General features: G+C 45.8%; 1 protein-coding gene across 4 annotated transcripts in view; it reads left to right on the top strand.

Annotated features, from left to right (window-relative positions):
* The first annotated feature begins 358 nt into the window (after positions 1-358).
* vps54 (VPS54 subunit of GARP complex) overlaps positions 359-21,443 on the top strand; it is a 23,885-nt gene continuing 2,800 nt past the window's right edge. For 3 of the 4 annotated variants that reach the window (XR_011311996.1, XR_011311995.1, XM_069721615.1), the window contains exons 1-22: positions 359-490; positions 5,564-5,758; positions 6,575-6,816; positions 8,156-8,240; positions 8,775-8,809; positions 9,461-9,589; positions 9,964-10,349; positions 12,885-13,011; positions 14,241-14,348; positions 14,639-14,694; positions 15,112-15,208; positions 15,711-16,033; positions 16,788-16,917; positions 17,010-17,191; positions 17,561-17,673; positions 19,303-19,366; positions 19,536-19,641; positions 19,788-19,875; positions 20,022-20,143; positions 20,299-20,379; positions 20,658-20,765; positions 20,891-20,985. Coding sequence is in view for 2 of the 4 variants with exons in the window: in XM_069721615.1 (XP_069577716.1) it covers positions 445-490; positions 5,564-5,758; positions 6,575-6,816; positions 8,156-8,240; positions 8,775-8,809; positions 9,461-9,589; positions 9,964-10,349; positions 12,885-13,011; positions 14,241-14,348; positions 14,639-14,694; positions 15,112-15,208; positions 15,711-16,033; positions 16,788-16,917; positions 17,010-17,191; positions 17,561-17,673; positions 19,303-19,366; positions 19,536-19,641; positions 19,788-19,875; positions 20,022-20,143; positions 20,299-20,379; positions 20,658-20,765; positions 20,891-20,985 (2,918 nt within the window). In the remaining 2 variants the exon portion in view is untranslated. The remainder of the gene's footprint in view (positions 491-5,563; positions 5,759-6,574; positions 6,817-8,155; positions 8,241-8,774; positions 8,810-9,460; positions 9,590-9,963; positions 10,350-12,884; positions 13,012-14,240; positions 14,349-14,638; positions 14,695-15,111; positions 15,209-15,710; positions 16,034-16,787; positions 16,918-17,009; positions 17,192-17,560; positions 17,674-19,302; positions 19,367-19,535; positions 19,642-19,787; positions 19,876-20,021; positions 20,144-20,298; positions 20,380-20,657; positions 20,766-20,890; positions 20,986-21,443) is intronic. The other variant, XM_069721616.1, reaches the window with a different exon arrangement.

Raw genomic sequence — 21,443 nt, 5'->3', positions numbered from 1 at the left:
CACTGGAGGAGCATTCTCAGAAATAAGTCTACTTTCATTTAATATAGGCTAAGTATATACCTACCTACCTACCTACCTATTTATTTTATCATTTTTATTTGCATTTTTGCAACTCTATCAAACAGCCAACAGCCAACAACAGTCGGCTAACAATAATAGTTAAACTTTTGTTGTTGTTGCAGGCCTCCCCATGTCGGTGTAAGTATATACCGTGAGTAATAAGGTATAATTGATCATTTTTAGAAAAACACTATGTGGTTTAAAGTACACGAACGAGGACGGCGGTTGCCGCCAGGTGGCAGCAGCGAGCTCAGCGACTGAAATCAGAGATGACGCAGAAGAAACGCCGCCCCTCCTCTGGCGGTGCATGATGGTCGGCGTACCGGCGCTACCTGCTGCTGCGTGCACTGTTGTTTACCTCCCGGTTCCTCCGGTGTTCCTGTAATGGTGAAGAGGAGAGTCGACAGCCGCTGTGCTTCACCCACGACAGGTACGGAAACGGCCGGTCCTCCCGGGGTTTGTTCCACGTCGCCTGTCCGGCTAAGCTGATTAGCATTTAGCCACTCTACGGTTAACTGACAACAGTAGCTTTAGCATTAGCCTTTGGCTCGGGCCGCGGACGTTGTTCGTCCTGTCACCACCGGCCTGACACGACCGGCCTGTCACCACCGGTCTGTCACCACCGGCCTGTCACCACCGGCCTGACACGACCGGCCTGTCACCACCGGTCTGTCACCACCGGCCTGACACGACCGGCCTGTCACGACCGGCCTGTCACCACCGGCCTGTCACGACCGGCCTGTCACCACCGGCCTGACACGACCGGCCTGTCACGACCGGTCTGTCACCACCGGCCTGACACGACCGGCCTGTCACCACCGGCCTGTCACGACCGGCCTGTCACCACCGACCTGTCACCACCGGCCTGACACGACCGGCCTGTCACGACCGGTCTGTCACCACCGGCCTGACACGACCGGCCTGTCACGACCGGCCTGTCACCACCGGCCTGTCACGACCGGCCTGTCACGACCGGTCTGTCACCACCGGCCTGACACGACCGGCCTGTCACCACCGGCCTGTCACGACCGGCCTGTCACGACCGACCTGTCACCACCGGCCTGACACGACCGGCCTGTCACCACCGGTCTGTCACCACCGGCCTGACACGACCGGCCTGTCACGACCGGCCTGTCACCACCGGCCTGTCACCACCGGCCTGACACGACCGGCCTGTCACGACCGGCCTGTCACCACCGGCCTGTCACGACCGGCCTGTCACCACCGGCCTGACACGACCGGCCTGTCACGACCGGTCTGTCACCACCGGCCTGACACGACCGGCCTGTCACCACCGGCCTGTCACGACCGGCCTGTCACCACCGACCTGTCACCACCGGCCTGACACGACCGGCCTGTCACGACCGGTCTGTCACCACCGGCCTGACACGACCGGCCTGTCACGACCGGTCTGTCACCACCGGCCTGTCACGACCGGCCTGTCACGACCGACCTGTCACCACCGGCCTGACACGACCGGCCTGTCACCACCGGCCTGTCACCACCGGCCTGACACGACCGGCCTGTCACGACCGGCCTGTCACCACCGGCCTGACACGACCGGCCTGTCACCACCGGCCTGTCACCACCGGCCTGACACGACCGGCCTGTCACGACCGGCCTGTCACCACCGGCCTGTCACCACCGGCCTGACACGACCGGCCTGTCACGACCGGTCTGTCACCACCGGCCTGTCACCACCGGCCTGTCACCACCGGTCTGACACGACCGGCCTGTCACCACCGGCCTGACACCACCGGTCTGACACGACCGGCCTGTCACCACCGGCCTGTCACCACCGGTCTGACACGACCGGCCTGTCACCACCGGCCTGACACGACCGGCCTGTCACCACCGGCCTGTCACCACCGGCCTGTCCTCCAGACTGAAGGAGTTGTTGTGGTTCCTGAGCGGCTGTAATGTAACGACCACAGGTGACGGATGCCCGGGAGCTAAGTGTGAGCGAGCTTCTGTCACAGCGATGGTTTAACAGCTCGAAGCAGCAACACGGAACCAGAAGGAACATCGACACGGAACCAGAAGGAACATCGACACGGAACCAGAAGGAACATCGACAGGGAACCAGAAGGAATATCGATCAACACGGAACCAGAAGGAACATCGATCAACACGGAACCAGAAGGAACATCGATCAACACGGAACCAGAAGGAACATCGACACGGAACCAGAAGGAACATCGATCAACACGGAACCAGAAGGAACATCGACACGGAACCAGAAGGAACATCGACAGGGAACCAGAAGGAATATCGATCAACACGGAACCAGAAGGAACATCGATCAACACGGAACCAGAAGGAACATCGATCAACACGGAACCAGAAGGAACATCGATCAACACGGAACCAGAAGGAACATCGACACGGAACCAGAAGGAACATCGATCAACACGGAACCAGAAGGAACATCGATCAACACGGAACCAGAAGGAACATCGACACGGAACCAGAAGGAACATCGACAGGGAACCAGAAGGAACATCGACAGGGAACCAGAAGGAACATCAGAACCAGAAAGAAGTCTCCTCTTTACCTGGATCTAAAGATTCACACTTCCTGAGCATCATCCGGAGCTCCCGGTTGAAACAGTTTATTTTGATGTTGACGGTTGTTTTGCTCTGAAGCCAAAATCAGGACCAAAAGTTTTGATAATTTGAAAAAAATAAGTAAATGAAAACTGAAAGTTCAAGATTTGATCTTCAACTTTTCAAAATACAACAATCTATTTAAACTAAAAGAATTTGTAAGAAAAGTTTTTTTTTTTTTTCAACCTAAATATGATTTTCATTCAATTGTGAAAGTATTTTGAATAAAAAAATTACTTTCATTTTCTTCTGAATTCAGACATTTTAGTGCTGAAAGTGAAAAAATAAGATCTGAATCTGAAAACATAAAATCTCGTGCTAAACTTTTATATTTCATAACAAAATACAAATTTAAAAATGTTTTTTATTCAAAATAATTGCACAATTGAATCAAAATTATATTCAAGTTGAAAAAAACTTTTCTCACAAATTCTTAGTTTAAAGAGATTGTTGTATTTTGAAAGGTGGAAGATCAAATCTTGAACTTTCAGTTTTTCATTTACTAATTTTTTTCAAATTAACACAACTTTTGGGCCCGATGTGGCTCCATAGATGGACACCAACAATTCTGATTAAACTCTATTCTGTGAGTAAAACTCTTGTTTTTTTGTATTTATGAAATGACCCTTTAATGGATTGGGGTTCCTCCATAGTTTACTATATTTATGCATTTCACAGTTTACATGTCAACATCCATGTTGAAGCTCTTGGAAATTGATGACAGTAAAACAGATTTGGGCGCCTCAGTGATGATACTAGTAGCTGTAGGACTTGATTGTTTATTCACAGGCGTTCATGTTTACAGGCACCACTGTTGTAAACATGGGGATCTCTTCCACTCTGGTGAGTCCTCATGACTTATGCAAGAACAGTGAATCACAGTCGATCAGTTTTGTGTGTGCAGAATGAAAATCATTTCGTTCACGTTACACTTTGGCTCAACAACATTTCTCTCCACTAATATTGATTAGATGGATTATAAAGATTTGAAGAATCAGTAGTGATTTGTTGATGTACTTTTAAGCCTCGTTGAATCTTTTAACTGTCGGCACCAACGGTCACCGTGTCAACAGAGAAATATAGAAGTAGGATTCCTGGAGCGCCGTGTGTGCAGTCATTGCTGTGTTTTTGTAATCCACGTGTCATTTGTTTGATGAACAATACATCAAAATGTTCTTTCCTGTCCAAAAAAAAAAAGAACCAGAGGAGGACATGTTTGGTTTAATAATACTGCTTGTTTGTTGTGGTCGGGGCTCAGCTCGTCTATTCAACACGTCCCTCTCCAGCTGGGGTACATGTGGGACTACATGTGGGACTACATGTGGGACTACATGTGTGACTACATGTGGGACTACATGTGGGACTACATGTGGGACTACATGTGGGACTACATGTGGGACTACATGTGGGACTACATGTGGGACTACATGTGGGACTACATGTGGGACTACATGTGTGTCTGTTGGCTCGTATATTTACTCAAACATTGCAAACAAGCAGCACCAGCCTGCTAAACACTGAACTTTCTGTGACTTTATAATGAATAACTCATGACCGATTGTTACCTGATGTAGCTGCAGAAATATAATAACTCAAATAATTATGACTTCAATCTGCGATAATCCACATCATGTAGCACCTGATCCTCTGAAGCAGATTGTGTCTCCAAAAATATAAACGGTCCGGTTATTTCTATTTTTACCTCACAGACGTCTCAGTAGTTTCTAGAAGCTGGTTGTGATTCTGGATTCTGAACGTCTGAAGTCTCGTACTCTTAGATGCTTATTCTGGCTTCAAGAAGCTATTTTTAATTTGTATTTCTTATGTGAAAGCAGAAGGAGCTAAAAACAGTGGTGGTAGTTCCAGCGAGGTCGCAGGCATTTTCTCTCATCCTCTCATCTGTGTGACGGGATTAACAGCAGAGGGTCTTCCACCTCGTCCACCTCCTCGTCCACCTCCTCCTCCTCCTCCTCCTTCCCCCCAGACCTGTCAGCACATCACATCGCCGCCTCACATCCTTTGCCGCTCGCTCTTTTAACAAACAGCCTTTTCTCTAATTACTTCTTTTTGAGGGGCTGATCTGTACAGGTGGTGAAGAGTCGCCACGCAGGTCGATCGGCGGTTGAACTTGCGACAGTAAATCAGCACTTTGAATTCTGGTTTTCTGCAGCCTCGTGACAAATCAGGTCTCACTTCCTGTACATAAACCAACCTTTTGTTCTTTCGGTGGAAAGGCTGCCAGCAGATGAACAAGCAGTAACTGTGTCCGTGTGAATGAGAGTATTTTCTGTGTATTTATTGCTTTTGGCTAAAATAAGTGAATTTGAAGGATACATCTGGTTATATTTTTTCTTATTTCCAACAAATCCCATGTCCAGACCGATTATGTGGGAATGTGTCAACGAGTCGTGTGCACTAGACTGATGGATCTTATTCCATCGTGCCACTGAGCTCCTTTAGCCCCAAAACTATGATAAACACATCATGGAACCTGTTGAACTGGGCCACCGGCGCCTTCATGAACATCTGGACCCGACCCCACAGACACTGTCCTCCTGCAACAATTACTCTCATTAATCCACCGCTGAAAATAGTCCCCAACAAATACATCCTGTTTGTTTGATTAAAAACTACGATGTCCAGCTGTTTTGGTAAAATTGTGACTTTCCTACTATGTTTATGAAGTGTTTTTAAAGATGTACATCTCAGGGAGGAACCAGTGGGCTTTGCAGCTTCCAGCAACCACAGACAGATATGTGGAAATCAAAGTATTGAGAGACTAACACATTCTTGGTTTGGTACTTTTTTTGATTTGTTGACAACACGGAAAAAAAATATCAATGTTTCCAGCCTAACTTTGGCATTAGAGTGATTTCTTTAGTTTTGTCTGCTGACAGCTGTGTTTGTGTGTCTCCAGCTAGCCTCCCGGGAGGCGAGCCCCGATGCCATGGCCTCCAGCCACAGCTCCTCCCCAGTGCCTCGTCCCGGCTGCGGAGGCCGAGATGGGATCTACCCCAAGGAGCGGGATCCTTCCCCGGGCCGCTGCCGGCCCATCCGCTCCCTGCCCGACGTCTGCCCAAAGGAGCCCACCGGTCAGGAAACACTGCAAGCTTTAATGTTTGAGCACGTGTCCACGTAACTTTTAGTGCTGGAAATGAAACGATAAATATTTTATTTAAGGTCAGAAAGTCGGGAAAAAGTTCTCAGAGTCTAAGGTGACGCCTTAACCCGAAGAAATGCAGTTTATAGAGAAAAGCTGTAAATCCTCAAGCAACTGTGTTTGATATTTTGCTCATTAAATGATGAACAAAATTTCTGTCAGTCAACAAATGGTGTAAATGTTGACATTTATAACGCAGTTGTGGAACTGATGGCAAAAGAGAAAGTGTTGTTAACCTAGATTGTCTTTTATGTTTAAATGTGCGACTGGCTGTCCATAACTCGCTCGCTCTGCTCCATACCATCAAAGTACACCACGCAGCCCAGGACGCCAGAGGAGAAGATAAGTTAGACGAGAAAGACGTGGGAATTGGGGGAAATCTTTTCAGCTTTTCAGAAGATATAGCCGGGTGGCATTTTGTTGTGCTGCCATGTTAAGAGCAGGAAAAGTTATCTCAATACTACCAATATCTCTTGATTTTGGGTTCCACTGTTGCCCAGAAGTCCCAGTGAACTGTATGTTTTAACATCCTGCATTGCTAACTTCTGTGCCAGTTGTTGGGTTCCCTGGAGGACCTCCAACTTGGATGTACAACCACCTGAGTAGCGCTGAAATTTAGCTTTGGGAACTTGGATACACCTGAAGTTACAGGATGTTCATCTCCGATGGAAAAATAATGCAGAGAAAGTCAAATTCTCTCTGAAATTGGGAAAAAATAAAACGGAGGTGTTTTCCTGTGATCCCGCAGGTGAGGGGCGGGGCCTGTGCAACGGCCCGTCCGTGGTGGCGGAGCACGACAGGTGGACGGTGTACAGCTCGAAGGTCAACCTCCCGGCCGCGCTCAACGACCCGCGGCTCGCCAAACGGGAGTCTGACTTTTTTACCAAAACATGGGGGCTGGACTTCGCAGAGACAGACGTGATGCCCTCCTTCTACCTCCCTATCATCACCAGGGAACACTTCGCACCCTACCTGCAAGAGATGGCTCAGGTAACACCCTGATCAATACTCAGAGTCCTGATCATGATCTATAATTAGAGTTGAGGGGCCGTGCGAATACGGGAATGTCTCGGACGAAACGTGAGACGCTGGTGAAACGTGTTGGCAGGTGTTCGTGATGCTGATTGAACCTTTGTGGTATTGAAGGACTCGTTTCCGCTCAGCTGTCCTGAAGTTCCCTCTGTGGGCGTGTCAGGAATCCCGTCGAGGCAGTTTCAGCTCCTACTCTCTGTTTTCTGTGGCTGAAGGCAGCAACTTATTTCATTTAACTTTGGTTTGTTGGAAAGGTTCTGGCGCTTTAATCTCCGTGTTTGCATCTTTAAATTGAACCTCCGTGGTCAGACCACCTCCCGGTGCGTCCTCTGAACGACACCACTCGCCCCACGAAGTGCTGCGTTTCCCAGAAATCTGCACTGACGAGCGAGCTGACCAGTAAAACATGAAGCGAGAGCCACAAACATCGAGGCTTTTGTGTTTTCTGCTGCTCAGCGTTCTCAGTACTTGATGATTTGTTAACATTTCTTGAAATGAAATGAGCCTCAGTATTGTAAAATGTAATTTACATTTGGGCCACATTGAGTTATTGTGATATTTCTGAGTCCTTACTGAGCAACACAGCAGCATCTACGGAGAAGGCAGGGAATGACATGTTCAGTGATTTATTCATTATTCATCCATCCCGTTTAGTTTTTGGAATTTAATATCTAATAAAGTGTCTTGAATTTAACTATTTTGTTTGCATCTTACCTTGAAATGCATCCAGATGAGCATAATTACAAACTGCATCCCCGGTGTATTATAGTTTATTAACAGCACATTTGCTCACACAGCAGCTTTTCATTGTTTCTTTCTAGTTGTGTTTTTTGGTTTGTATTTGGGTTCAGTTTCATGAAGCTGTAAAAGGAATTGAAAGTTTTGAACTACAGAACAGAGTGAGGTTTCACTCCCAGACGTTTGTCCCCTGTGAGGACTTCTTCCTGTCCCTGGAAGAGTCTTCTCGTTGTCTTTGTAGCATTTATTTCCTCTTTTATGGCTCAGAATGACAAATACAAAGATAACTGAGACAGGAGAACAGCTGTCAGACATTTCTCTGCTGCTTCCTTCTTCCTTCAGCTGCTTTATGTTTCCTATTTAACCGCCCGCTGTGGCCTTTGGAAGCTTTTCTGTTTCTCTCATTTTATGTTCTCAGGCTTTATATTTTTAATAAAAGAGCATTTTGGTTTGTTCTGTGTGATGATCATTGCTGCCTCACTAGACAGCTGCTGCGTAGACTTAACGTTGTGACTAAAACCCTTCAATCTTTTTGTCTTTGTATGATTTTTATTTTTAGAGGGAACGAATCCACGAACGCTGCAAGACGATATGTCCCAACAAAGACGATGTGGACGCCGTCGCCTGCATCGCCACTAACCACGGTATGAATTATTAACCAGCTGCTGCAAGACTCTCCTCACCTCAAGTCTATTTAGTTCATGAAATGACCAGCGTAAACACACATCAGCTTCACATCCAGACATGGATTTTGAGTATTGGTATTGTGATGGTTTTATTGTTTTCATTTAGCTCACTTCTTATTCTTTATTGAATAGCCTTTGAATAATGTATGTCTTTTATGCTTATGTTTTCTACACTGCACATTTCAGATCATCAGATTCCCGAACCCTAACCCACCAGTTTGGAAAGTGCCATGAATGTAAACTTGATAGCTTTTTGTTTTATGGGTTTTGTATCATCTGGTCAGTGTTAACTTCAACGATCATGTACCTGATTATTAGCTGAGCAAAGCTAAGAGGGGGGAAAAAGCATGTTTCGTTTCAAAGTTCATGTGTGCTTTTTTAATCACACTGAAAGCCTGTTGGAGCCGTTCTACACCCGTAGACGTGTTTAATAATGAGCTTCAATCCAACGATGAAAATAACTGACTCGGAGCTTTTGTCGCTTCTTTCCAGACAAATCCAGAGCTGAGCTGGAACAAGTTCCAAAGGTAACACTTCTGCTCTATTTTATTTCTGCTTCCTCTATAAGTTTTGTTGAAAGTGATTCTTCTACTTTTAGATTTGAGTTACCTTTAGAGCTCCTTTCACACACACATCCCTGCACGTATCTGGCCGTTACCTGTATGTCTGAATGTGACATTAAATGGACTTCACTCCGTCAGCTCCTCAGTACAAAGTCCTTGTCATGTCTTGATTGAGCCACAGTGTGAAGAGCTCAACCAGCTGATGCTCCGCCTCCTTGTTTGTTTTACTCTGAAGTCACGCTTTATCACGCGAGATCTCAAAGTTCCTGGAATCGCCACTCTGAAATCCTTTCATATAAAAGCAGTGTGTGACTGACTCGTCTGTTGTGTGTACTCGTGATTTAAATATGACAAATTAGTCAGATCAGAAAATGTGGGTTGTATAAACAAAATGTACTTGACTTTCTTTTTATTTCACAACTTTGTTCCCTGAGAGGAGTGAAGAATCATACGTTTTGAGATCCATTGTTCAGAAGCATGTTGTTGAACATATTCAGAATTAGTACGTCTAATATATTAACTTCATGTAAACCTGCCTTATTCCCAGAGTTACAACAGACTGCTTCCACAGTTGTTCTGGGTGTCTCACTGTCCTGGTTTGTGTCTCGTGTTCAGATTTTTATGAAGCCTGACTTCGCCCTGGATGACCCCGCCACCTTCAACGCTGTGCTACCCTGGTCACACTTCAACAGTGGAGGGAAGAGCAGCAGAGACGTGGCCTCCTCCAAACTGCTGCAGGAGAAGGTGAACTTTCAGAAAGACACGCAGGGATGAGCCAGCAGAGGGTTTTATCTGAACATGAAACATCTTCAGGACGGATAGGTCGAGTGGAGAATCAAAGCTCCTCCGACCCTGATGTCTTCAGTGCTTTGGTCCTCCTGCACATTAGAGTGTGAAGTCATTTGACTTTAACTCGTCAGGAGCAGATGAACAGGTCACACTGGGATTTATTTGTATTAGATTTGAAAGATTAATTTGACTCTTTTTCAGCCCTGTCCTTATTTAAGTTTTTATTTTTTTTAATTTTAATTTTTTAAAATAATCAGCAAAGAGAAGCAGCTGAACGGCCATTTTACATTTTTTATATTAATGGTGTTGTGCTCGTCCTCGTCCTCCAGCTGAGTCACTACCTGGACGTGGTGGAGGTGAGCATCGCTCGGCAGATCTCGCTGCGCTCCGAGGCCTTTTTCCACGCCATGTCCTCGCAGCACGAGCTGCAGGACCGGCTGCAGGAGACGCAGCACGCCGTGGCCATCCTGCGGGGCCGGACAGCGACCATGGACCGGGTCATGTGCCAGGGGCCCCTCCAGGCCCTCCGCACCGCTCTGACTCGCAACAACTGCGTGAAGCTGCACAACAAGCTGAAGCTGATGGCGGCGGTGCACCAGACGCAGCCCACCGTGCAGCTGCTGCTCTCCACCTCCGAGTTCGTCGGAGCTCTGGAGCTCATCTCCACCACGAAGGAGGTGCTGCAGCAGGAGCTGCAGGGAATCCACAGCTTCAGGTCAGGAGGGGCCCCTGGGGGGGCCAACAAAATGTGTTTGGTTATTGCCACAAATTTGACGACTGAATCGTTTTATTTGTTTGTCTGACTTTATTTTGTGTGTGTGTGTGTGTGTGTGTGTGTGTGTGTGTGTGTGTGTGTGTGTGTGTGTGTGTTAATGTGGGCTATAATTCAGCATAAATGGGTATTTTCAGAAATGCCTCCACGAGTTCATAACTTGAGATAAATACATTTGAATTATAGCAGCACATCAGACAGAGAGCTCAGTCTCGTGTGTAAAGCAACAGATAAGTTATGGAGAGCAATTTTATTATTACACCTACTAGTGCAACATGAGGTCACAACTGAAAATAGAAAAGAGTTTTCCAGGAAGTTCATGTGTCGTTCTCATGAGATCTTTAATGATCTGAAACTGGAACTTTGATTAGTCCTGAAATCAGTCTGAACGTCTGACCTGCTTCAGTCTGCCACCTCCTCCTGTTTTTTTTATTAGATTTTATTTATAAAAGTTGGGTTATTAGTCATTTTTAAGCTGACAGTAACATTTCTGTCTTTAATATTGGGGGTGAGAGAAGCAGCTGAATCTCCACAGCAGAACAGATAGAAATAGAAAAACAAACATCACTGCAGTTATTTTCATCTTATTGTTTTTTGTATTACTTCAGTAGTAATATATATATATAGTATACAGTGGGGCAAAAAAGTATTTAGTCAGCCACCAATTGTACAAGTGCTCCCACTTAAAAAGATGAGAGACGCCTGTAATTTTCATCATAGGTACACTTCAACTATGAGACACAAAATGAGAAAAAAAAAATTCCTGAAAATCACATTGTCTGATTTTTAAAGAATATATTTGCAAATTATGGTGGAAAATAAGTATTTGGTCAATAACAAAAGTTCATCTCAATACTTTGTTATATACCCTTTGTTGGCAATGACAGAGGTCAAACGTTTTCTGTAAGTCTTCACAAGCTTTTCACACACTGTTGCTGGTATTTTGGCCCATTCCTCCATGCAGATCTCCTCTAGAGCAGTGATGTTTTGGGGCTGTCGCTGGGCAACACGGACTTTCAACTCCCTCCACAGATTTTCTATGGGGTTGAGATCTGGAGACTGGCTAGGCCACTCCAGGACCTTGAAATGCTTCTTACGAAGCCACTCCTTCGTTGCCCGGCGGTGTGTTTGGGATCATTGTCATGCTGAAAGACCCAGCCACGTTTCATCTTCAATGCCCTTGCTGATGGAAGGAGGTTTTCACTCAAAATCTCACGATACATGGCCCCATTCATTCTTTCCTTTACACGGATCAGTCGTCCTGGTCCCCTTGCAGAAAAACAGCCCCAAAGCATGATGTTTCCACCCCCATGCTTCACAGTAGGTATGGTGTTCTTTGGATGCAACTCGGCATTCTTTCTCCTCCAAACACGACCAGTTGAGTTTTTACCAAAACGTTCTATTTTGGTTTCATCTGACCATACGACATTCTCCCAATCCTCTTCTGGATCATCCAAATGCTCTCGAGCAAACTTCAGACGGGTGTGGACATGTACTGGCTTAAGCAGGGGGACACGTCTGGCACTGCAGGATTTGAGTCCCTGGCGGCGTAGTGTGTTACTGATGGTAGCCTTTGTTACTTTGGTCCCAGCTCTCTGCAGGTCATTCACGAGGTCCCCCCGTGTGGTTCTGGGATTTTTGTTCACCGTTCTTGTGATCATTTTGGCCCCACGGGGTGAGATCTTGCGTGGAGCCCCAGATCGAGGGAGATTATCAGTGGTCTTGTATGTCTTCCATTTTCTAATAATTGCTCTCACAGTTGATTTCTTCACACCAAGCTGCTTACCTATTGCAGATTCAGTCTTCCCAGCCTGGTGCAGGTCTACAATTTTGTTTCTGGTGTCCTTTGACAGCTCTTTGGTCTTGGCCATAGTGGAGTTTGGAGTGTGACTGTTTGAGGTTGTGGACAGGTGTCTTTTATACTGATAACAAGTTCAAACAGGTGTCATTAATACAGGTAACGAGTGGAGGACAGAGGAACCTCTTAAAGAAGAAGTTACAGGTCTGTGAGAGCCAGAAATCTTGCTTGTTTGTAGGTGACCAAATACTTATTTTACCGAGGAATTTACCAATTAATTCATTAAAAATCCTACAATGTGATTTCCTGGATTCTTTCCCCCCATTCTGTCTCTCATAGTTGAAGTGTACCTATGATGAAAATTACAGGCGTCTCTCATCTTTTTAAGTGGGAGAACTTGCACAATTGGTGGCTGACTAAATACTTTTTTGCCCCACTGTATATATAGTATACATATAGTATACAGTTGATTTTTTTTTCTAGTCTACATTTTGTACATTTGAGATTTAGTCATGAAAACGCATCAAACCACAGATGATGTTAAATCATTTAATGAGATCTTTTCCACCTCAGCATAGGAAGTGCAGCTGAAACTAGAGTGTAACCACACAAACTGCCACCCAGGTGAAACAGCAGTGATGTCACCTGTCTGACTGCCTGTCTGTGTCGTCGCCCCTCAGACATCTGGGCTCCCAGCTGTGCGAGCTGGAGAAGCTGATCGATAAGATGATGGTGGAGGACTTCAGCATGTACGCCCGCAGTGACCTGAACCGCAGTCTGAGGGACGAGCAGCAGGTCCTGGAGAAGGTGTGAACACTTTCCTCTGTCACGCTCTGCTGAGATCAGAGACTAAAAGATGACGTAACACTCTGACAGTCGTTACACTCACAAAACTGGTTCAGCCTCTTTAAACAAATCAAGCGAAGGGTGTTGTCCTAGGTAACACAAAAGATGTTTCTTTTTTTAAATCTCCATGCCTTAGTGTTTCTTATTGTCACGCAGCCGAGTTATCTTTTTCATCTGCTTTTCGAAACCCGTTTAAATTCAGATTATTTCGGTGCTAAACAACCAGCAGCTGTCAGTCACACTTTACAGCACTGATGTGAATTATTGTGTATTTAATGGGTGCTGTGCTCGTCCCAGGTTCACAAACCAAACACTGCCTCACAAAAGGTGGGCCCCACACACACACACACACACACACACACACACACTGATTATATATATATATTAAAATCACATCAAATCTATGAGATCATGTCTGCTGCTTGGTCATCAGGATGTGCATTAATAATCAATGGAATAATTCCTGCGTGTTGCTGTAACGTGCTCTGAGTACCACACGGTGACGTTCGCTGCTTTCTGATGATTCAGTTGATGTCATGTTGCTTTTCAAACTCAGGGAAGCTTGTTGAAACAACTTTTGAGTTTTCTGTTGGTGTCTAAACACTGATTTAAAAAAAAAAAAAAAGTGGTGAACTCTCTTAGTCTCTAAACATGTTAAAAAAAACACCTTAATTGTTTTTGCTTTGATTGATGCTCCAAAATCTCTTGATATTTGATTTCAAGCTGGGGAGATCTAGTGTCAGTAAAATCAATATATATCTTTAATTTGGAACTATATTGTGGTGCATGATTCATAAAATATGCACTACAATATTATTTCAAAATCTCCTGTATAAAGAAATGACTGACATTTATGTCTGCTTTATTTTCAATAGTCAGTGGAAAACAATGAAATTTGAAGATGTTTAATTTGGTTGTATTGTGATTCAGAGCTCATGGTATCATCGATAAAAAAATACTGATTTCAGGTTTAGATGGACTTTCATGTCAGTATGCTGAGCACTGGCTGTATTATTTGCATGTGATTTTTGTCCCTGTCTGATGAAACGGTTAATTATGAATGTTGCTTGTGACGGTGAACCGCTTTAATCTCAGCGTGAGAAACTAATCTGGATTCAATGATTTCTGCTAAATTTAAACACATTTGCAATCATCTGCAACCGTGTATGACATGTGTGCGTTTGTTTCAGGAGCGTCTGGAGTCGCTGGTGTTCGGCCTGCTGCGTCAGCGGAAGCTGGACTTCCTGGATATTTACAACAATGAGATGATCGTAGCTGCGAAGGCCATCGTCACGCAGGTAGCTCCTGTAGCTCCCACAGGTCTTTAGAGAGAGTTCCTAATGGCCCACACTAGAGGGCGCCGACGTGGCCTCGGGAAACCTGCTTAGAAGCCACAGGTAGATGCACATATGGAGGGCTCGCCTTGTCTGGTGGGAGGGGCTTCAGGTGTGAAGTGTTCGAGCTGCAGGAAGAAGGCTGTCTCTTCAAATCCTTTAATTTAAACCCAATAAATGTTTTAAATCTACATTTTAACTGCAAATCCAACGTTTCAGTTGTTTATTTAATGGAAACCTGTCTGTGTTTACAGTGTGTGGCAGAAAGTGTTGTGCACATTGAAGAAATTGACACCGAAGTCGTCATTAAGTAAGTAGAAATATGAACGTTGTCTGCTGGGGTTATTCATCAGATCTGTTTCTACTGTCGTAGCTGTCCAGTGTTATCTCTGATGTTTAGGTCATTGCAGGCGATATGATCAAAAAAATATCAAAACATATGAACAGTCTGAAAAGATTAATGGTGTTTTATAATATGAAAATAATTCAGCCAGGATTTCAAGGCCTGAGGACTTTATTTGAACGATACTATGACAGCATGAAAAAAAGTCCAATGTCAGAGATCCACAGCATCATAAGGTTTAGAGTTAAAACACAAACACATGTTTAACCTGCTGACGTCATGTTAAATGACTGTGTGTGTGTGTGTGTGTGTGTGTGTGTGTGTGTGTGTGTGTGTGTGTGTGTGTGTGTGTGTGTGTGTGTGTGTGTGTGTGTTTTTCTTCAGGCTAGCTGACCAGATACGTCTGATGATGTTCCCTGAGTGGTTTGAGCTGCTGAAGAACGTCTTTGAGAGTTTCCTTCTCTTCTTGCAGAGAATCAATGTGAGTCCAAACTCTCAGCTGCAGTTTCAGGAAACGGTCAAACATCAGACTGAAGACCAGAGTGAATACACTCAGAAGATGATTCACTTATCACAGAAGTCAAACATCAATCTGTCTCTTTACAAAAAGCTGAAAGTTGCTCTTCTGGCATTGATGAGACTTTTAAACACTCACCTCTGTTAAAGTTACATTACTTACTTAAAGGTGCCTTTAAGTGCCTTCGATGTAACCCGACACCTTAGTCTTGCGGCACTCTGAATATGCGAGTAGTCCCCGCCTCTTTCTCCACCCTCCCCTCCACAGCTTGATGAGGGATTGGCTCCTCAGGTTTGTGATGTATGAAACCCTGAATCTGCGTTATTAGGACAGTCAGATCGTCTCTGTTGTTCCAAAATGTTCATCCAGGGTGTTGACTGCGTGTTTCACTCCACAGCTGTCAATTGAACACTTGCCAGCACGCCCCCATGACCTTTTGTAAACTCTCCTTCTGCTCGTCTGCCAGGCCACGCTGAATGTGATCAGAAATGTGGTTCTGGAGGTTCTGGACTCTAATCAGAAGATCCGGCTCCTAGAAGAGGCCAGTTCAGGGGCGTCGGGCCAGGAGACGTCCCAGGCCCCGTTGCTGCTGCAGGGGGAGGCCGAGCTGGCCTTCCTCACCCACGAGGGTCTGTTCATCAGCGACGCTCTGAACGACGCTCAGCAGCAGCAGCAGCAGCAGCAGGCGGCGCTGGCGGCCCAGGACCGGAGCACGGCCGGGGGCTCCAGGATCCAGCAGGCCCGCGTGGAGACCACAGAGACGTCTGCCAGCAGGGAGCAGAGCTTCATGTACGTCCCATTTATCTTCACTGTCTCTACTCCTTCTTAAAACAACCTCATTCTCATTACGGTCTCATTACACCACCAGCAGTAACAGAATCAGGACTCCACTTTGGGCCCATTGTTTAGTTGAACGTGGTCTGACGGTTGTTGTGGTTAATGAGATTCAGAGTTCAGTCGGGTCTGTAAGAAATGTTTGTAATTCTATAAATCTGTTTTTATCTCAAGTCTTTACGGATTTCACATTTGGAATAAGTTTGGAAATGTGTTCCTCCATATAGAAAAAAAAAAAAAGCTCCAGTTTTGCATCAAAAATCTTTTTTTTTTTTTTTTTTAATACAAGCAAATTTTTTTTTTTTTTTTTACAATTATTATATTCAATTTAAGAATAAAACCATACAGGATTTTATAGGGAGACTGTTAATACTAATATTGGAGAGGAATCTCAGATGTCTGAAATATTGCTGAAGATGTACCTCAACATTGTATGTTAGCCTCTCTGGTGTATGGTAATATTCAGTGGAACATGGAGCCAGTAAAGATGGATTTGTATGCAGACTGTTCATTTATAAATACATAAGATGAACCTCCACTTAAGTTGAAAGTTTAAACAAACTCATACCCTGCTTTATAATTCATGTCCATTCTGTATGAAAGGTGGAGAACTTGGAGAACTACTTATAGCTGTGGTTCATTTCACTTGTTCTTAATGTGGTGGAATAAGAACCGTTGGTGGCAGCTGAAGCTTTCTGTTGGTGTTCAGGTCCAGTGAGAACATGATGCCCACCGACCTGGAGCTCAACCGCGTGACCAACAACCTGCAGGAGCTGCTGTCCACCGCCTCCGACGTCAGCCACGACCGCTGCGTCAAAGTCCTCACAGCCAGAGCCAAAGTAGGACGCACCAGACCGAATGTCGCTCCTTTTCAAAAAGACAAACTTCGAAAAAGCTTGTAGTAATCCGTGGCGGTGTCCCCCTCCGGCAGGACGGCTCCCTGGAGCGGCTGAGCTCGGCAGAGTTCGTGTGTCTCTCCCAGGCGGTGGACGCCTTCGTCAGGGACACGGAGGAGCTGTGCGGCAGGCGAAGTGTCTCCCTGAGGGGGGCGCTGCAGAGCCAGGCCAACCGCTTCGTCCACCGCTTCCACGAAGAACGCAAGACCAAACTCAGGTAACGTGCAGCTCATGTCGCACAGTTGTGTGTAAAACCTGATTATGAGCGACATCATGAGTCTTTTAACATGATGTAAATTATACTTTTATGTAAATTAATTTTCACAAAATTAACAGTTTTCCAGATAGAAGTCGTTTTCGAAGCTCACAGCTCAGATGTGTCATCTCGGTCTGGACCTGTGTGGTGGATGTTGTGTTGATGTGTGAAGTCTTAGTAAAGTTTTAGTCCTGGTTTTTTAATATTGAGCAACTTCTTCAAACTGGTTGCCAAACTGATAATCCATGAATGCAGTGGTGTCGGGTGTCTGTGTTCTGATACTCATGTTTGTTTGTATAATTGTTGGTTGTTGTTGTTTCGTGTCTGCAGCCTCCTCCTGGATAATGAGCGCTGGAAGCAGGCGGAGGTTCCTGCTGAGTTTCAGGATCTGGTGAACTCCATCGCTGATGGCAGAATAACACTACCGGAGCGCAAAACCCCAGGTATTACCAAAACCCCAGGTATTACCAAAACCCCAGGTATTACCAAAACCCCAGGTATTACCAAAACCCCAGGCATTACCAAAACCCCAGGTATTACCAAAACCCCAGGTATTACCAAAACCCCAGGTATTACCAAAACCCCAGGTATTACCAAAACCCCAGGTATTACCAAAACCCCAGGTATTACCAAAACCCCAGGTATTACCAAAACCCCAGGTATTACCAAAACCCCAGGTATTACCAAAACCCCAGGTGTTACCAAAACCCCAGGTGTTACCAAAACCCCAGGTGTTACCAAAACCCCAGGTGTTACCAAAACCCCAGGTATTAGTATTACCAAAACCCCAGGCGTTACCAAAACCCCAGGTATTACCAAAACCCCAGGTATTACCAAAACCCCAGGTATTACCAAAACCCCAGGTATTACCAAAACCCCAGGTATTACCAAAACCTCAGGTTTTACCAAAACCCCAGGTATTACCAAAACCCCAGGTGTTACCAAAACCCCAGGTATTACCAAAACCCCAGGTATTACCAAAAGGTATTACCAAAACCCCAGGTATTACCAAAACCCCAGGTATTACCAAAACCCCAGGTTACCAAAACCCCAGGTACCAAAACCCCAGGTACCAAAACCCCAGGTATTACCAAAACCCAGGTGTTACCAGGTATTACCAAAACCCCAGGTATTACCAAAACCCCAGGTGTTAGGTAAAACCCCAACCCCCAAAACCCCAGGTTTACCAAAACCCCAGGTATTACCAAAACCCCAGGTATTACCAAAACCCCAAAACCTCAGGTCCAGGTATTACCAAAACCCCAGGTATTACCAAAACCCCAGGTGTTACCCCAGGTACCAAAACCCCAGGTATTACCAAAACCCCAGGTATTACCAAAACCCCAGGTTTTACCAAAACCCCAGGTGTTACCAAAACCCCAGGTGTTACCAAAACCCCAGGTATTACCAAAACCCCAGGTGTTACCAAAACCCCAGGTATTAGTATTACCAAAACCCCAGGCGTTACCAAAACCCCAGGTGTTACCAAAACCCCAGGTATTACCAAAACCCCAGGTATTACCAAAACCCCAGGTGTTACCAAAACCCCAGGTATTACCAAAACCCCAGGTGTTACCAAAACCCCAGGTACCAAAACCCCAGGTATTACCAAAACCCCAGGTATTACCAAAACCCCAGGCGTTACCAAAACCCCAGGTGTTACCAAAACCCCAGGTATTACCAAAACCCCAGGTATTACCAAAACCTCAGGTTTTACCAAAACCCCAGGTATTACCAAAACCCCAGGTGTTACCAAAACCCCAGGTATTACCAAAACCCCAGGTATTACCAAAACCCCAGGTGTTACCAAAACCCCAGGTTTTACCAAAACCCCAGGTGTTACCAAAACCCCAGGTGTTACCAAAACCCCAGGTTTTACCAAAACCCCAGGTGTTACCAAAACCCCAGGTGTTACCAAAACCCCAGGTGTTACCAAAACCCCAGGTGTTACCAAAACCCCAGGTATTACCAAAACCTCAGAAACATTTAATACCTTCAATCGACAAAGAAACATGAGAAATGAACAGAACAGCATTAATGTGAGTTCATGAACATATTTCATGTTCGTTTAGGACCTGACGACAGGAAACCTGCCGAGTTTCTGCTGGTCAACGGGCAGAAATATGCAGTTGTGGGGTACGTTTCATCCTCCATATCCTTCAGTGATGTAACATCATCATCATCATCATCATTATTACATGAAAGCAGCTGTAATGCTTCCGATGCACCAGGAGTCTCCAGGTTTCTTCCTCCTGATGTTCACCATGAATACTGAGACATGTTTGGATGTTTCCTGTTTGTTCAGGACGGTTCTTCTGCTCATCCGGATCTTTCTGGAATACTGTCAGTGTGTCAACGACATCCCGTCCAACGCCACCGACATGCTGACGCGTCTGTCGGACCTCCTGAAGGTCAGAGTCACTAACAGCACTTCACCCTCCATCAGTGTACCAACTGAAAGGACACGCTGTGAAATCATCCGCCTCGTCAGAATCGGTGATGTGTTTACGTTTCTCTGAGACGTTCAGAGGTTACAAAGCTTCATGTGTCTCTGCAGCACTTCAACTCCCGGAGCTGCCAGCTGGTTCTGGGAGCCGGAGCTCTGGAGGTCGTCGGCCTCAAGACCATCACCACCAAAAACCTCGGTAGGTGACCAAGTCAGGCTCACGTTCACCGGCATCAACACAGGAAGGAATCTTTAATGTGTGTGTGTGTGTGTGTGTGTGTGTGTGTGTGTGTGTGTGTGTGTGTGTGTGTGTGTGTGTGTGTGTGTGTGTGTGTGTGTGTGTAGCACTAGCCTCCCGCTGCCTGCAGCTGGTCGTCCACTACATTCCCATCATCAGAGCTCATTTTGAGACCAAACTGCAGCCCAAACAGTTCAGCGTCCTCCGACACTTTGACCACATCACTAAGGTAACGCACAGCCGTCCACTTCAGACATCTGAATACAAACACTGAACATTTCATTGTGTCCTTTGAAACGTGCAGCATATCTTCGTCCTGTAGAGTCCAGACCTCAGAAAGCCAAAGACTCCCTGCTGTTGAGTTGTGTCTGTGTTGTTCTGCAGGACTACAACGATCACATCGCGGAGATCTCTGCCAAGCTGGTGGCCATCATGGACAGTCTGTTTGAGAAGGTCTTATCAAAGGTAAGCAGCAGGAAACTAAAAGTCATCAATTATTAGAGAGAAGATGAGAGCAGGTCCACTTTGAGCTGGAAGCTTCTTCAGATAAATATCCAATATTATATTGAACAGTATGTTCTTTTGTTTATTGTAGCAAGAGGAGAACTCCTAGAAGAAATATCCACTGTAGTTATGTGGATAATATCATTATATAATATTGTATTTCTTTGCTAGAAGAATAAAGTTATTGTTTGAGGTGAGAACCAGCTGCGTGCTGAGTCGGCTGTCTGCTGTGTCCTCAGTACGAGGTGAAGGCTCCGATGCCCTCCGCCTGCTTCAGGAACGTCTGCAAGCAGATGGCCAAGATGCACGAAGCCATTTATGACCTCATACCTGAAGAGCAGATGAAGGTGAGTCTCAGCATGTTCATGTTCACGTTCACGTTCATGTTCATGTTGCACCACGTTAACATCCCCACGTGGGCTGAGCGCCGGGGACGAGTCCACCGAAGGTCACACCTGTTTTCACCTTCCAGATGTTGTTCCTGAGGATCAACGCCGGCTTTAAGATGCACCTGAAGAGACAGTTGGCTCGACTCGGGGTGATTAATGACGGAGGACCACAGCACGGGTAACGACACACACACATACACACTCTCTCTCACTCACTCCCTCACACTCTCACTCACTCCCTCACACTCTCACTCACACACTCACACTCACTCTCTCACTCCCTCACTCTCACACTCACTCTCTCACTCCCTCACTCTCTCACTCTCACTCTCTCACTCTCACTCTCTCACACTCACTCTCTCACACTCTCTCACTCTCACACTCACTCTCTCACTCTCTCACTCTCACACACTCACTCTCTCACTCTCACACTCTCACTCTCTCACACTCACTCCCTCACACTCTCTCACTCTCACACTCACTCCCTCACTCTCTCACTCTCACACACACCATTAGAACGACATTTCAAGATGGTCATAGATTTTCATTTAAACATGTATTTCTGGAGGATTACATTTTCCTGAAGTGACTTCAGCCCGTGATGCGTTACTCACTGATCCATGCTTACAGCGTGCG

This window comes from Brachyistius frenatus, unplaced genomic scaffold, assembly GCF_029030835.1.
Source record: "Brachyistius frenatus isolate BFR_SWC_R1_liver_20210118 unplaced genomic scaffold, ASM2903083v1 Contig_269, whole genome shotgun sequence".
NCBI lineage: Eukaryota > Metazoa > Chordata > Actinopteri > Embiotocidae > Brachyistius > Brachyistius frenatus.
Note: the sequence above shows the minus strand (reverse complement) of the source record. Positions and strands in the feature narration are given on the sequence as shown.